Raw genomic sequence first — 13281 nt, forward strand, 5'->3', positions numbered from 1 at the left:
CAGGTAAATGCTGAGAGAGAAAATCATCCGGTGAGGGTGATTTTATGATCCTACTAGAAAGTGTCATCCTTGGCAGCAGGTGGAAGTCATTTCTGGGTCCAGCAGGTTAAAGAGCATTCCTGACCGTGACTGCAGGAGGTATGTAAACACAAAGACAAGCATTTCTTTGCTCTATGCCTTCTTTAAAGCTCCCCAGCCTTCCCTCTGCTCTTCTTTTTCTTCGAAGTGAAACCATATCATACCGCTCAGTGAAGCTCACACCCCCACATCTGCTCCCGCCTGCTCTCCTCTCCCTCCGCTCGCTTTCTCTCTCTGGAGATTCATTAACAATACTATGCCGCTGTAGCAACCCAAACCTGCAGGGAAGCCTCCCAATGGCCCCCTTTTTAATTGTTTAGTCCGAGCAGCAGTCGGCCAAGGGTGAAATGACAGCGCTCAGATCTGTAGTCACTCACTCTTTCCTTCTTACTTCCTTCTAGGGTTGCTGTCATTCCCTCTCCACGCATGCTCCCGTGCTCTTACCATAATATCCCTCACTACTCTCCTGTCAGGCGAGGTTTAATTACTACCAGCGAGAGATACTCTCACGCTGCTAAACTTCCTTTGCCCATCTCTACGCTTCTGCCACAGGGGGGAAAAAAAGAAAAAAGATTCAAATCCAAACCATCCAAAAGCATTTTCAACAGGCGAGGACACTTTTTCCACTTCCTACATTCATCACAGAGAGCAGGATACTGCTGGAAAAAAAAAAGTGGGAGGGAAGCAGGTGTGGCTTCAATCCTTAGAGCCAGAGGGCTAGGTAGACTTGCAAATAGATCTCACACACACACACTCCCTATACACAGAAATAACCACAGACAAAACACACTCCCTTCAGAAAGCTGTCAAACCAGATTCCTTTTTCTGTGCACAGCAGCAAAAAAACCCCAAAAAAACAATTAAGGCTTTTTGACACGCTGCCTCTTGGTCAAACCTAAAGTAAAGTCTCCATTTGTAGAGTCAACTTTTGAATTTGCTGCACACGAGCAATTTCCACATCTCGCCCACGCATAATGGGAGTGGGCAATAACCACGCAAACACCTTCCCCAGGCAAATAATTTACAGCGGTTGTTCAACAGACAGTTAACATTCCTGATCGGGCTTGTTACATCAATCCAAGACATGATCACTTAGCACCAGCCAGGGACAAGACAAATGAACACAGGATCAATAGCAGCAGGAAAATCACTGAGACGCCATTAGAGGCTTTGTTGATTACAAGTTTATGGGTGCGATTAATTGCATGTACTTGGAGAAGTACACACAAATTAAAAAGCAGCTTGTAGAAACTTCAGTATTTCTTTACCGGAGAACAAACAAGGATCATTTTCACCTTGTAGCAGTTTCTTAACTACCTTTATAAAATTATTTGGTCTATATGATGTCAGAGAATGGTTAAAAGTAACTATTTAAAATTGCTAGAGCACATGTTTCTCTGTTAGAAGAGTTCATTCTGGTATAGCTGCTTGAAATGATTATTTGGTAACCCAAATTATTACTCTTAACAAAATTTGGAGAATATACCCTTTGAAAAAACAAACAAACACCCCAAAAAACCCTAACATCCAGTGATTCCATAAATAACAGTGTGGTGTAAATGGATGCTAAAACAACAGCCTGAAATTTCTTTAAAGCTATTTTTAGATTGCCACGATAAAGCTCACTCAAGCATGAATAACGCATGAATTTCAGCCGCTGGGGTGATACGCTGTGCATTCAGTTACTGTAACACGCTCACTGGCCTAGTTAGACTGGCCTCGTCTCTGCGCGTTGTCACAGGACACGCTCTACGTGGATGGCCTAAGGGGAGGGGGATGGAGTTGTTCTGGTGGAACTGGACTACGATAGGCTGGGAGGCCAGACAAAAGCTCTGTGTAAATACTCCTCGTATCTACAGGCAACCGCTGGGAATGAGGCTGCTCTTTTGTGTGCGAGTTTCTAGACAGGACAACTTTGTTGCCAGTCACATTCTGCCACCTCATCCCTATTATGTCTCCATGAACAGGAGTAGAACGAGAGAAGGGGAGCGGGGTGACGGAGTTGAGTGTGTGCATTTAAATACTTTGACAAAGCCTACATGTGTCACTGGAGCTTTCTGTTTATTGGTAACTTTTAGGGACACAAACACAGGGTGATTCATGAGGGATGGTTCTGAAACCTGAACTCACAGAGAACCAGTTTCACTGGACAGAGGACAATAAGCTAGGGCAAGGTGTCAAAATGAGTCAGAGCAAGAAAAATGTCAAATATTAAAGCTTGTGGTCTCCTGCTAAACTTTAATTTATTATCATTTGCTTTTTTAATGAAGGCTTAATTAGGAGAATGATACCTCTGGTTCCCTGGAAATGATTTTTATGAGTTGGTTTGCTAATAAATGAAATGTACTGAGTTAATTGGTGAGTTAAAGAGGTACTTTTAGGGGATTTTTGATCTTTGGAGCAAGCCACATGAGCTGTTTCCCCTTGTTTCTAGCCTGTATGGTAAGCTAACTTCCTGCCAGCTCTTCCCTCATATTTAGAGAGCAGTACTCGTCTTCTTTTGCAAGTCTCAGGATGCAGAGAGTACCAGTAAATATCAAAAAGATCAAGTATTGTTTGGGCTTTTTTTTTTATTATTATGCATGCTTAATTAATTTTTTATTATAATTGGGTTAAGAATAACTAAATTTGCCCATTAAGATAAGACTCACAGGTGAGCTACCCAATAAAAAGTTAATAAATGAATGGAAGGGGACAACTCAAATCATTAACAACCAACAATGCTTGGGGTATACCTGGTTAGTGGTGTCAGTGATGGCCATCAACATTTTCTCCAGAGCTGTCTGCAGTCGGCTGCTGATTCCCATTAAATATTCTTCATTCTCGAGCTGAGGCCCTGCCCCGAGCAGCAGACTGTCCATCATTTGCTGGGACACTTCCAGACCCTCAGAAGTCTTCATCTCCCCGGACCACATGCTCACATTGTCTGCACCAGTCTCACCGCCCTGTAAACGTCCTGAAGTATAACCTGGAATTTAACCAGAGCAACAGAAGGCAGAAATGCATCATGTTTGTTTCAACGTATGCATATTTTAAGTTAAATCTAATAGTCTGTATCTAAAAATTCAGTTAGGGCCTCTGAGTGGTGCCTAATTTCAGATTAACCAAAGTACTGCGAGGAAGCAACATGGACTCACAGATGCTAAGTAAGGACGCAGCAGTTTAAAGTTTCATGTTGAATAAGCATTAAAAATGCTAGTCATACCCCAAAGAGTGCTAAATATATAACCAAAATAAGGGTGAGCGTGCACACATCATCCAGTTCAAACTGGGTACAGCACACTCGCATAACTACCCGTAACACAGCTGACAGATTATGTAACTCACATTATGTTATTAAGCTCATAATCACACAGTATCATGACAGCAGAAGAAGAAGGCAGCGCGGCATAAAGATGCAGCACAACAGGACAAAGCAGCTTCTGAAGGACACGAGCCGGTTTAATTATGACGCTGGTTGAATTATTCAAGTTTCTCTAATTGTAACCACAACAAACGTGTAAAACCCGACTGGCTCTGTTCCTAAATGAAAGACTTCTTATGCAACCTGGTAACAAAACTTGGAAGAGTTCACACTGTGGGGGGTAATGCAAAACAAACTAACAGAAAAGTTAATGAATTAAAGTGGCACAAAAACACTTAAAGCGCTGTAGTTGCTGTGCAACACGGGCACACTTATGTGTGATGTTTTGTGACTTTTACAGGCATTTGTTGCTCAACTGTGTTTTAAATATGTTTTCATAAAAAAGGGGAAATGAGATAAAGTGCCGCCACGGTTGCATATATAAATGTCACACAGGTAGGTGATTCACCAGCTCCAACTGTTTTGCATGAAAGCATGTGATAAGACCAACCCTGATCTACCGTGCATACACGACTGACTGGAGTTTAAGACCGATATCAGTCATGGGAAAACAAGCTTTTGAGAAAACTTGTGCAATAAAAAAAAAAAAAAAAAAAAGCCTTAAGTGTTACGTTGAATGCCTCCCAGATAAGCACAACCATACTTTTTAAAAATACTTTTTGGCTTTTTATCCCACTTTGACCTGGGCTGAAAATACCTGTAATCAGCAAAAGTCTGTTATAATAGGAATTTGTACAAAAGTGCCAAGAATGTGTTGTAATCTTCAGTGTCCTCTTTAGAGGTAGTATTTCCCCCAAAAAAACAAAGTAAGAAGAACAAGGATTATACTTGCTTGTGGACTCCACAGACGGGTAGATGTTCTTATTATAATATTTCTCAGTCTGTTTGGAGAGTGCAGGCATACAGGCGGACATGTTTAGTGTCTGTGCAGTGACAACAACTTGAAATGCATGCATGACAAAGTCTAACATTGAACTTGCGCCAGGTTAGCCAATTAATCGTCTAACCTCTGATGTCCTATTGATGACCTGCAGGTCACCGATTACTATGAGCATGTTTTTTAGTAAGTATCAAAATAACAAATGAATCCAGGATCTAAAGTTAACAAGAGACTGCGTTGTGCTTAGCCTCCATGGAGACATAACCCTCACCTTTAATCATCCATTTAGGTCAATCTAATACTTTTCTATCACCTCAATTATACGACCATCAGCACTGTTATCTGCATCTGATCGCATCAAATGTTCGCTTGACAACTTTTTCCATAGAAGGCAGCATCTCCTTGTTCAGGCACATGGTACTGCATTTCCTATTAATGACAGAAGCAATTAAATAGCAGCTACAGATGCTAAAATAACTGTGGATGTAGTGTCATTGCTATATTTTGTGTTTTGAGCGAGACTAATCAAATTTGAAATTCAAGTCTAGAGTTTTAAAGAAATCTTAAGAAATAAATCAGTGTAGTTTTTGATGATGACTTTCGTACTACAAGGTCAGCTACTATCAGCAGTATTTTTGGTCCAAACACATAATCATATTTTGAAGTTTTGCAGTCTGCTCTTTCACTCGTTTGTTTTTGGCTAATAACTGGACTCAGTATTGAATTACTGCTGAATCTTGATGTTACTCACCTGTGTTATAAAGTCGGAGTGGCTCTGTATTGGCTGACTGTGTGGTGGAGTGGGGAAGTTGTGCTGCACCGGAAGCATCACGCAGACTCTGCATGTGGAGGCCCATCGTTTCCTCTGCTGCTGCTGTGGTCTTCAAGACTTCAACCAGCACCTGACTGAGCTTCATGTTGGCTTTACGCAACAAGTTTCTAAAAATCATCAGAAGATGAAGAGTTAGTACCAAACTCATAAAAAAAACTGAAGAAGAGTTTACATGTGAACAACTGGATAGATAAATATGTGTGCGGCACTCAGTCAACAGGTTATCATAAAAACAAACTGAGCATCTGTCCACACAACAGTGATGTGTAGATATTGAGAAAGTATGAATGCAGAAGTACCTCTCAGCCTCTTTATCAGAAGAATCTTCGTCGTCCTGTGAAGACAGTTTGTGTTCATCAGCCTTCGCTGTTCCCGACCCGCCTGGATCGTCATCGTCCTCGGCTTCTCCATCACCGCCATCTTCCTTCTTTAAGAGTTGGACGGGCAGCAGAGAAAACACAGACAGCAGCCCCGTCATTGCAAAGTTTTGGCCGCGTAAACACTCCTGAAAACTCTCGACAGCAGCGGAGAGCGTGCTGAGCGTGCGCGACCATTAGTAAAAGTGAATTCAAATCAGGCCCAGCAAGGCGCACATAGACACACTGGCCTTTTTACGAGCGCACACAAAGACACACTTTAACTCCCTTGGAGCTGAGAGAAACACTACTATCTTTGTGCTGCTATGGCAACAGGTGCACCTGAGGCACAAAGACTGGCAGAGGCGATAGCTCCACCTCCTGGAAGAGCAGCAGTAATGCAAAGTTTATCCCATCGTTGCCCCCAAACAAACAGTTTATGGGATCAGTTTACTAGTTTGGCTCAAATCATAAGTGACAAACCAAAATAAATAAATAGTTGGAGACATCATCTTACTGCAAAATTGCTAACTAATGTGGATCCAGACATTCTACTGGACTGATTACATGCCAGGTGTTAATGTAGTTTGCAATACGAGCGGTAGTTCTTTAAACTATTTCAGCACATGTTTTGCATGCTACTATTTCCTAATATTCTTTATAAGAACACAGCACTGCACACTGTGACACCTGAAAACAGGAAAATGCATTTAAGGCACTGACACTGAAACCAAGGTCAGACTGTGAGTGTCTGTGGTTTGTTGTAGAATATGCAAACTACCTTAGTCATGTTATTTCTGAGTATTACAAAAACAAATTTAAATGGATTTTTTAAATTCTTTTCCTAAATGGAACCACAATTAACAAAGCTGGTTTAAAAAGTAATTGTACAATGTCTCGGTCACTCGAGGGAAAACGCTGCTTGGAGACAACAGCACAACCAGAGCTATTGCTACCTTGTGTTATGAATTTGAAAATCTGTTGCCATCTATAGAAATTCACATTAGCTAATTGCATTCAGTCCAGTCAAAACCTTTTAGATATGAAACAGAGACTCAGATGGTTTAATTTCAACCCCCCTCCTTCCCCCAGAAAAACAGGCAGTTGGCAATGCTGCTTTTAAATAGGACTACAACCAGAACATAACCAGGGTAACCAGCTGAGTGTGGCCGACTTGTCTACTTTTCTAAATTACCCAGAAATTATTTGCAAACGTTCACTCTGTCTGAGAGTGATTGCAGTCAGCCTGAGCCAGACCGACCATTTGGAGGCAAAACGGCTCAACTTTTGATTGTAATTGCCATGCAAGTGGTCAACCAAAGGCTACGAGTACTGCACACTCAACGTCTGAGTAGTCAGCTAGTTTGTAATTAGTCTCTAAAAGCAAAAAACACTAGATAGTAACTGATTTTTTCTAGTTGTGTGGAGGTTGATATTTTTCCAATTTCAGTCTCTCTCTCCCTCCCTCCCTCCTTCCATCCATCCATATATATATATAATCTCTGCTATAATATGAATATTTATATATTAGAGCCATTACCTATATTTTGTGAACTATATATTTATATAGAAAAATATATTGTATTATTTAATTTTATTTAGTTACTGTTCTAATTGTCTTGGAGCAACTGTAACCACATAGTTTCTTTAGTGATTTAGTGATTAATAAAGTATTCTGAATTTGAAAATTGTACTTTTGAGATTAAACGGAACGCTTCAGCATCACAGTTTGTAAACTAGACCGACTGTATGTTTTTAGGCTGAAAAGATTTGCCTCTATCAAAAAAAAAAAAAGAAAAGAAAAAAAAGAAAGAAAGAAAAAGAAACATTTTTGCTATTTATTTCTGTGGATCATTAAGATGTGGATCATTTCCACATCTTAATTTAACTTTGAAAATGTCTCTGCAAAGACCCAAAGTAAATACCATAATACATATGAATAATTTAAGACTCAGATGCATTTTTCTCATCATTACAGTTATTTTAAACCACTTACTGTTGTGCATGAACTTTTTTTTTTAAGAATTAGTAGTTTTGTGTTTTTTTACTATACTATATTAGAGAGTGGGCTGGAGTAACTCATACCACAAGGAAAACTCAAAATGACAGCCTCTGCTATCACACAGTTAAAGCTTAATCATGCAGTAAATGGCTGGTGAAGGCAGGAGGAGTGCTTTGAAAAATAACATTATACTCAATCAGCACATGGAAATCAGGACACGCAGGGTAGATAGTTGATAAAACTTTACAAATTTCATAAATTACAGCATCATTTGACTAAAATACTTAAAAACTTTTTTTTAATGAAGTAGGTGTGTGTATGCAAAATGTGAAACTATATTGTAATACAGAACCAAACTGCTTCCTCCACATTATTGATTAAAGTTCTGCATATAAAAAAATCCCAGATTCAGGAACAAAATTCAAGCTCATAGTCTCAGGTAAGAGTAGCCAAAAAGCAATACTTCTCTTACTACTTAAAAAAATAAATGAACTGTGGTACATCTTAAAATTAATGACAGCAGCAAATAAGTCGGTCAGAGGGAATAAATGCATGTGTGATGTTGGTTGAAAGTGGAGAACAGATGCACACATTGCATGTGACAGCTGAGAAGATGACACTGACCTGCTCAGGTCCTGATTTTGCAGATTTCTGCAGCTCCTCCTTTAACTTTCTAATCTCAGTGTCCCTCTCTACGAGCTCCCTCTCCAGTCTCTCCCTCTCAGCTTCTTCCAGCCTGCCGCCTGCAGTGAGGGAATCTCTGGGAGTCGGCTCCTCTTTCTCCCCATCCTCCAGCGCCTCGTCGTCCGACTGGGTCTGCATGGAGGAGCTTGTCTGACGGGCACGCTTGTTGATTCGAGCCAGCTCAGTCTGCTGTGCAAACTCCACAGACATCTGAACTATAGCCTAAAAAACAAAAACAAAAAACCCATGGGTCCAAAGACATTTTCTTCATGATTTTGTTTAATGTGAGACACAATGGAGATCTAAAAGATTCATTTTTGAGGTCCCCAAACTACACTATAAACGTTCACGACCTGAGGATCAAGCCTTCCGAAAACGAGATCATACCAGTTGATCTCAGTGGCTTTCTCGACCTGATGTCTGCACAAAAACTCATAATACATGTCCACATACTCTGGCGACTTCCTCCTCCACTCTCTCCCGGTGTTGCTTCTCTTCCACAGGGACCTGCGCGGCTACCCCGAGGCTCTCGGTGGAGCTTCCAGCACCGCTGATCCCGTTGAGATCCTGCTCTCTCTCTCCTCTTTCTCCCAGTCTCCCCTGCTGTTCCCTTTCTTCTCTCAGTCGCCTCAGCTCATTGCTGTGCTGTTCTTTGAGAGCGGCGACTTCTTGGAGGTACTTGTGATAGAGCGCTTTCCTCAGTGCTTGCAGCTGTGCTGTCAGGCCTGCAGACCTGACAGATCGGGACAGCTCCACATCTTCCTCTGACAAATCCTCCCCACTCAGCTCCTGAAAAGAGTGAAAGAAGTCAAAAAGAGTACAACGGCAGCAGTGTGTTAAAACGAAGCAAGCTGTGAAGATTTGAGTAATGAAAGTTCCTTAAGACGGTTCCTGAAATAACCAACTCCTCTAGTTAAGCTCCCCCCATCCTTCATCCACTGCTAAATACAGCATTTTGTTCTCCCTGCCTCCCAGACATGATAAAGAGATAAAGCGATGTCTTGCGTTACAATACAGAAAGACTTTCCACTAACACAATACCACTCTGTCTTGTGATGAGACATTCCTTGTCTATTTCACAGTCATTCGCCTTCCTTGCCGTCTTGCTGCAAGCTAGACGCTTCAAATCAAAAACATACAACGTCAAAAAGTGCCAGATTTTTTCCTCAGTTTATCCCCACTTCTGTCAATCTTCCTCTCTCGTCTCTGTGTGAGGATGTGAGAGTCTGAAAACATGAGCTGTGCAGTTTTGAGGTCAGAGGGAGTAAGAATGACAAACTGAGGAAAGAGAGAAGTTGAAATGGCTTAAATGGACCGCAGTTCATTCACGCAAGACAGAATCCTCCTTTCATGCAGCCACCAAAACTAGAATACGGCCGCTTGGTTAAAACGGCGTTATGCAACGTCCGGCCCCTTTTAATCGTTAGATATAGGACTAACTCTCGATGCTGGTTGTGGAATTGAGGCGGGGGATTTAGGGCACGTTTTACCCTGAAGGCTTCAACTGTTCCCTCCTATCCACCCTTACTGTCATAGCATCTTAATGCAAGTTCATATTTCAGCTTGTATTACGATATGCTGCGTGTGACGTGGAAGACTTAGGAAGAGGAAAAGTGGGGAAACCAAACCTTTAGTTCCTCTCTGTGCTCCTCCATCCTCTCAGAGCCGGACTCTGGAACACTGGAGATGCAGAAAGATAAAATGCAAAGTCAGCATCGACTGTGACGTAAAACAAGTTTAAAAGTTTAAGAATGACAGCTGCATGGGTAAAGATGAGCACCTCTGAGACAAAAAAACAAAAAAGGGGTAATCATTGCACTGTTCAGATAAAAAAATAGTAACGAAGGAGAACCGTCAACTCAAGTTTTATTACATTATTATTGAGCCTGCATGCTTTATCGATCATTTCACACAAACGTTGTGTCTTTGTCCAAAAATGTATGTAAATGATCTTTTCAATAATTAATAATGAGGCTAACAGATAAAATAAACAAAATTAAATATGCTGCAACTCATCATTTTCGCTTTTTAAAAAAAGGTTTACAAGAAGTTCATTACGTCAAACGCTGTTGATGTAAATTTACTATTTTAAAATAATGTTTAGAAACAAACAAACAAAAAAAAAACAATTACTGAGTGCAACTCTGCCCCTATGGAACAATGGAGTAATTTAAGTAAAGATATATACGTAAGAATAATTTACTTGGATATAAAATTGTGACTGAATTCCACACCTCTGGAAAGCTTTTTTTAGACTTAAGTCAGGAGAGGAAAACAAGCTTATATTTACAATCTCAAACAGTGGAGGGCAGCAGTGTCTTAGTTATAGAAGAAAAAGAATGAAAGAAAGACTGATTTAATGCATTAAAAATATATAAATATGTATTTAGTTTATTATATCTCTAACTCAAAGTATGTAGGAAGTATGAGCTAGCACATAAAGGCTAACTTTATTGCCCCAGAAACCAAAAGCTGGATGCGTGAAAAAGGATCGATGGAAGACACAGGATATCTACAGTTCAGAGATCACGTTTGAGATGCAACTGCTTACAATTTGGCCACAAGTTTATTTAATTAAAGAAAATGGCACTTAGCGTGTGGATTTCTTTTTTTATTGCCTTCCTTCTCTCTGAAAACCACATGTAAAGGCTGACAAGGTACTTCCACATGTTTGTGGGCGGCCTAGTGAATATTTCATTAGTTAAGGCTTTGTTGTCAACTGAAGTGGGTCAGGTAGCTTCCACGTGCTGCACAGGATGTGCACACCAGCTTGTGTTTGAAGTTATCTTTAGTACAGTCAGTCATGTCACTTTGTCTGTTCAGACTTGACATACACAAACTCGGCCAACTGAGTATTAAAATGAGTCTGTGTGTTTAAACGTAAACATGAGATGGTATCAGCGCAGCTTCAGTGCTGTTTAAAAACTAAAAAGTCTCACATGAAACAACAATGGAGTGTAAAGTCATCTATAAAAATTAACATTGGGGTTTTAAGTGTTTTACAGTTTTTTTCCCCAGTGAAAAATATCGTATGACTTGTTTTTATCTGTGCAAGTTTTCTTCACAAACTAATTTGTCTTAAAACGCATATAAACATTTCAATAGGGTCTCGCTTAACTGGCGCATCACCTGTATTGGGTGGTGACCTCCTGCAGTCGCTGCTGCAGCATGAAGAGCTCCGTTGCGTATCGTTCCTCCGTCTCTGTGGCCTGCTGCTGGTAGTGAGCTCTGAGACGCTCCATCTCTTGCCTGTGACTCTCCTCCAGCTGCAGCTGCTTCTCCTTGGCCTCGGCCTTCAGCCTCTGCAACTCCACGGTAAGGGAGGTAGATGCACCGGGCAGCTCCTCCACATCTAATCGATACAGAGGTGAAATGTGAAACTAGAAAGCATCAGAGATTTAAATTGATTAGAAGATACTTTTATGTTTTTTCTGGGAATGCAGCCTGCTGCAGTGCCAAAAGCCTACATGCATATATCTAGCAAGAAATGAACGAGCAGAGAAATAACTGCTCACAATAACATTTACAGGTAAAAGATAAACTAAATAATTCTGGACAGAAGAGTCAAAACGTTGTTTTGCCGTTTACTGCATTGCATTTGCATTCTTTTATACACATTTGAGAAACAGTCTGAATACAAAGCAGTTTATGCAAAAATTAAAAATGCACCATGCAAACAGCACACCAGCTCAAAGTATGAGGGACCTTCTGGGCACAACAATCATCACACACTTCAACAGCACAACTCTGCAACACTTTAAAGCCTGCAGCTGCAGACAGCTTACAAGAGAACGGATAATAGTGATCCTAAACCTGGGATCTTTAAGACTTATTATTATTATTATTATTATTACACACTTACATGAGCTTTTACACAGTAGCTTGACATATATTAGCGTTTAATTTTTTATCAGAAAAATGAACTCCAGATTTACCTTTGCTTGTTGAGGGGCTAAAAGATGCGACCTGTTCTCGGAGATCAGAGATCTCCTTCTCACTGTTGCTCTTCAGCTCATTGAACGCTGTCTGCAGTTCATTCATCTGGAAAACAACAGATTTAGTGGCGCTCTTCCATGCATACTTTAATCTTTACTGGTCCTCAAAACAAACAGTTCAGAGCTATAAAATATTATTTCCCATATAGAATAATTACCATAGCAAAACCTTTTACTTTTCAGTTTTATACTGACATAAAATGATACAGCACAATTCATGCATGCTACTTAAGAAATTTCACAGCCAATGAAACTACATAAACAGGAAGCAGAACATGTTTCTAAAGATTTAACAGCATTTTTTTTAAACACTTCACTAATTTTTTTCTAACCTACTTTGATCAATAGATGGCAAAAAACTCTAAATTAATTCTCATTATTTCTGCTGTGAACATATTCAAATATTTGATATTGAAATATTTGATTGTGATAAAACAAAAGCTCAAAGCTTGGCTGGAATTAGCTTGTAGTGTAGAACTGAAGCACAGCTTGTGGCTGCGGGTGAGTAAATTTCTACCTTGTTCCCATCGTCTCTCAGCAGAGCCTGGAGCTGTGAGAGTCGACGATGTTCCTGCTCAATCCTCTCTCTGACCTGCTGAAGCTCTCTGTAAAGCTCTAAAAATAAAAAGAAGGGTTACATTTTGTTTTTGTATCCGAGTGTGCACCTGCAGCGGGTGAGGTAAAAGCATTTAGTAGCCACACAGTAATTAACGGTGACCCCGTGGTGCTGCATTCAGGAGACCCATGTGTTTTATTACATGCAATATTTGTTGAATGTACTCATTAAAAGCGTACCTCTGGCCTCCAGGATAATGGAGGTGGAGTCACTAGTTACTGGTCGTTCCTCTGAAGTGAGCGGCTTGCTCTCTGCATCGACGCTCACCAAAAACTTTTCACCAAAGATTTTTCGAAAAGCCTTAAAAGAGACGAAGACCGTGCTGAGTGAGATGATAACAAAGCACCACACTTAAAAAAAAAAAAAGATTCACCAAATTCAAATATTATTCCTTAGTAATTACCAGAATAATCGCAGTGCATTCTTCAGACACAGCTCGCATCACATCCTGGTATTTGAAGCTTTTTTGTTCAT

General features: G+C 40.4%; 1 protein-coding gene across 1 annotated transcript in view; it reads right to left on the reverse strand.

The window, feature by feature from the left end:
- Nucleotides 1–13281, reverse strand: part of akap9 (A kinase (PRKA) anchor protein 9) — a 69559-nt gene that overhangs the window by 31470 nt on the left and 24808 nt on the right. Inside the window, exons 11-21 of the mRNA XM_065470742.1 lie at nt 13211–13281; nt 12987–13107; nt 12709–12806; nt 12132–12237; nt 11326–11548; nt 9825–9876; nt 8650–8985; nt 8137–8418; nt 5454–5581; nt 5074–5261; nt 2814–3046 (exon numbers count right to left, since the gene is read on the reverse strand). Of these exons, the coding sequence (XP_065326814.1) occupies nt 2814–3046; nt 5074–5261; nt 5454–5581; nt 8137–8418; nt 8650–8985; nt 9825–9876; nt 11326–11548; nt 12132–12237; nt 12709–12806; nt 12987–13107; nt 13211–13281 (1838 nt within the window). The remainder of the gene's footprint in view (nt 1–2813; nt 3047–5073; nt 5262–5453; nt 5582–8136; nt 8419–8649; nt 8986–9824; nt 9877–11325; nt 11549–12131; nt 12238–12708; nt 12807–12986; nt 13108–13210) is intronic.

This window comes from Pelmatolapia mariae, linkage group LG22 (genome assembly GCF_036321145.2).
Source record: "Pelmatolapia mariae isolate MD_Pm_ZW linkage group LG22, Pm_UMD_F_2, whole genome shotgun sequence".
NCBI classification, from domain to species: domain Eukaryota; kingdom Metazoa; phylum Chordata; class Actinopteri; order Cichliformes; family Cichlidae; genus Pelmatolapia; species Pelmatolapia mariae.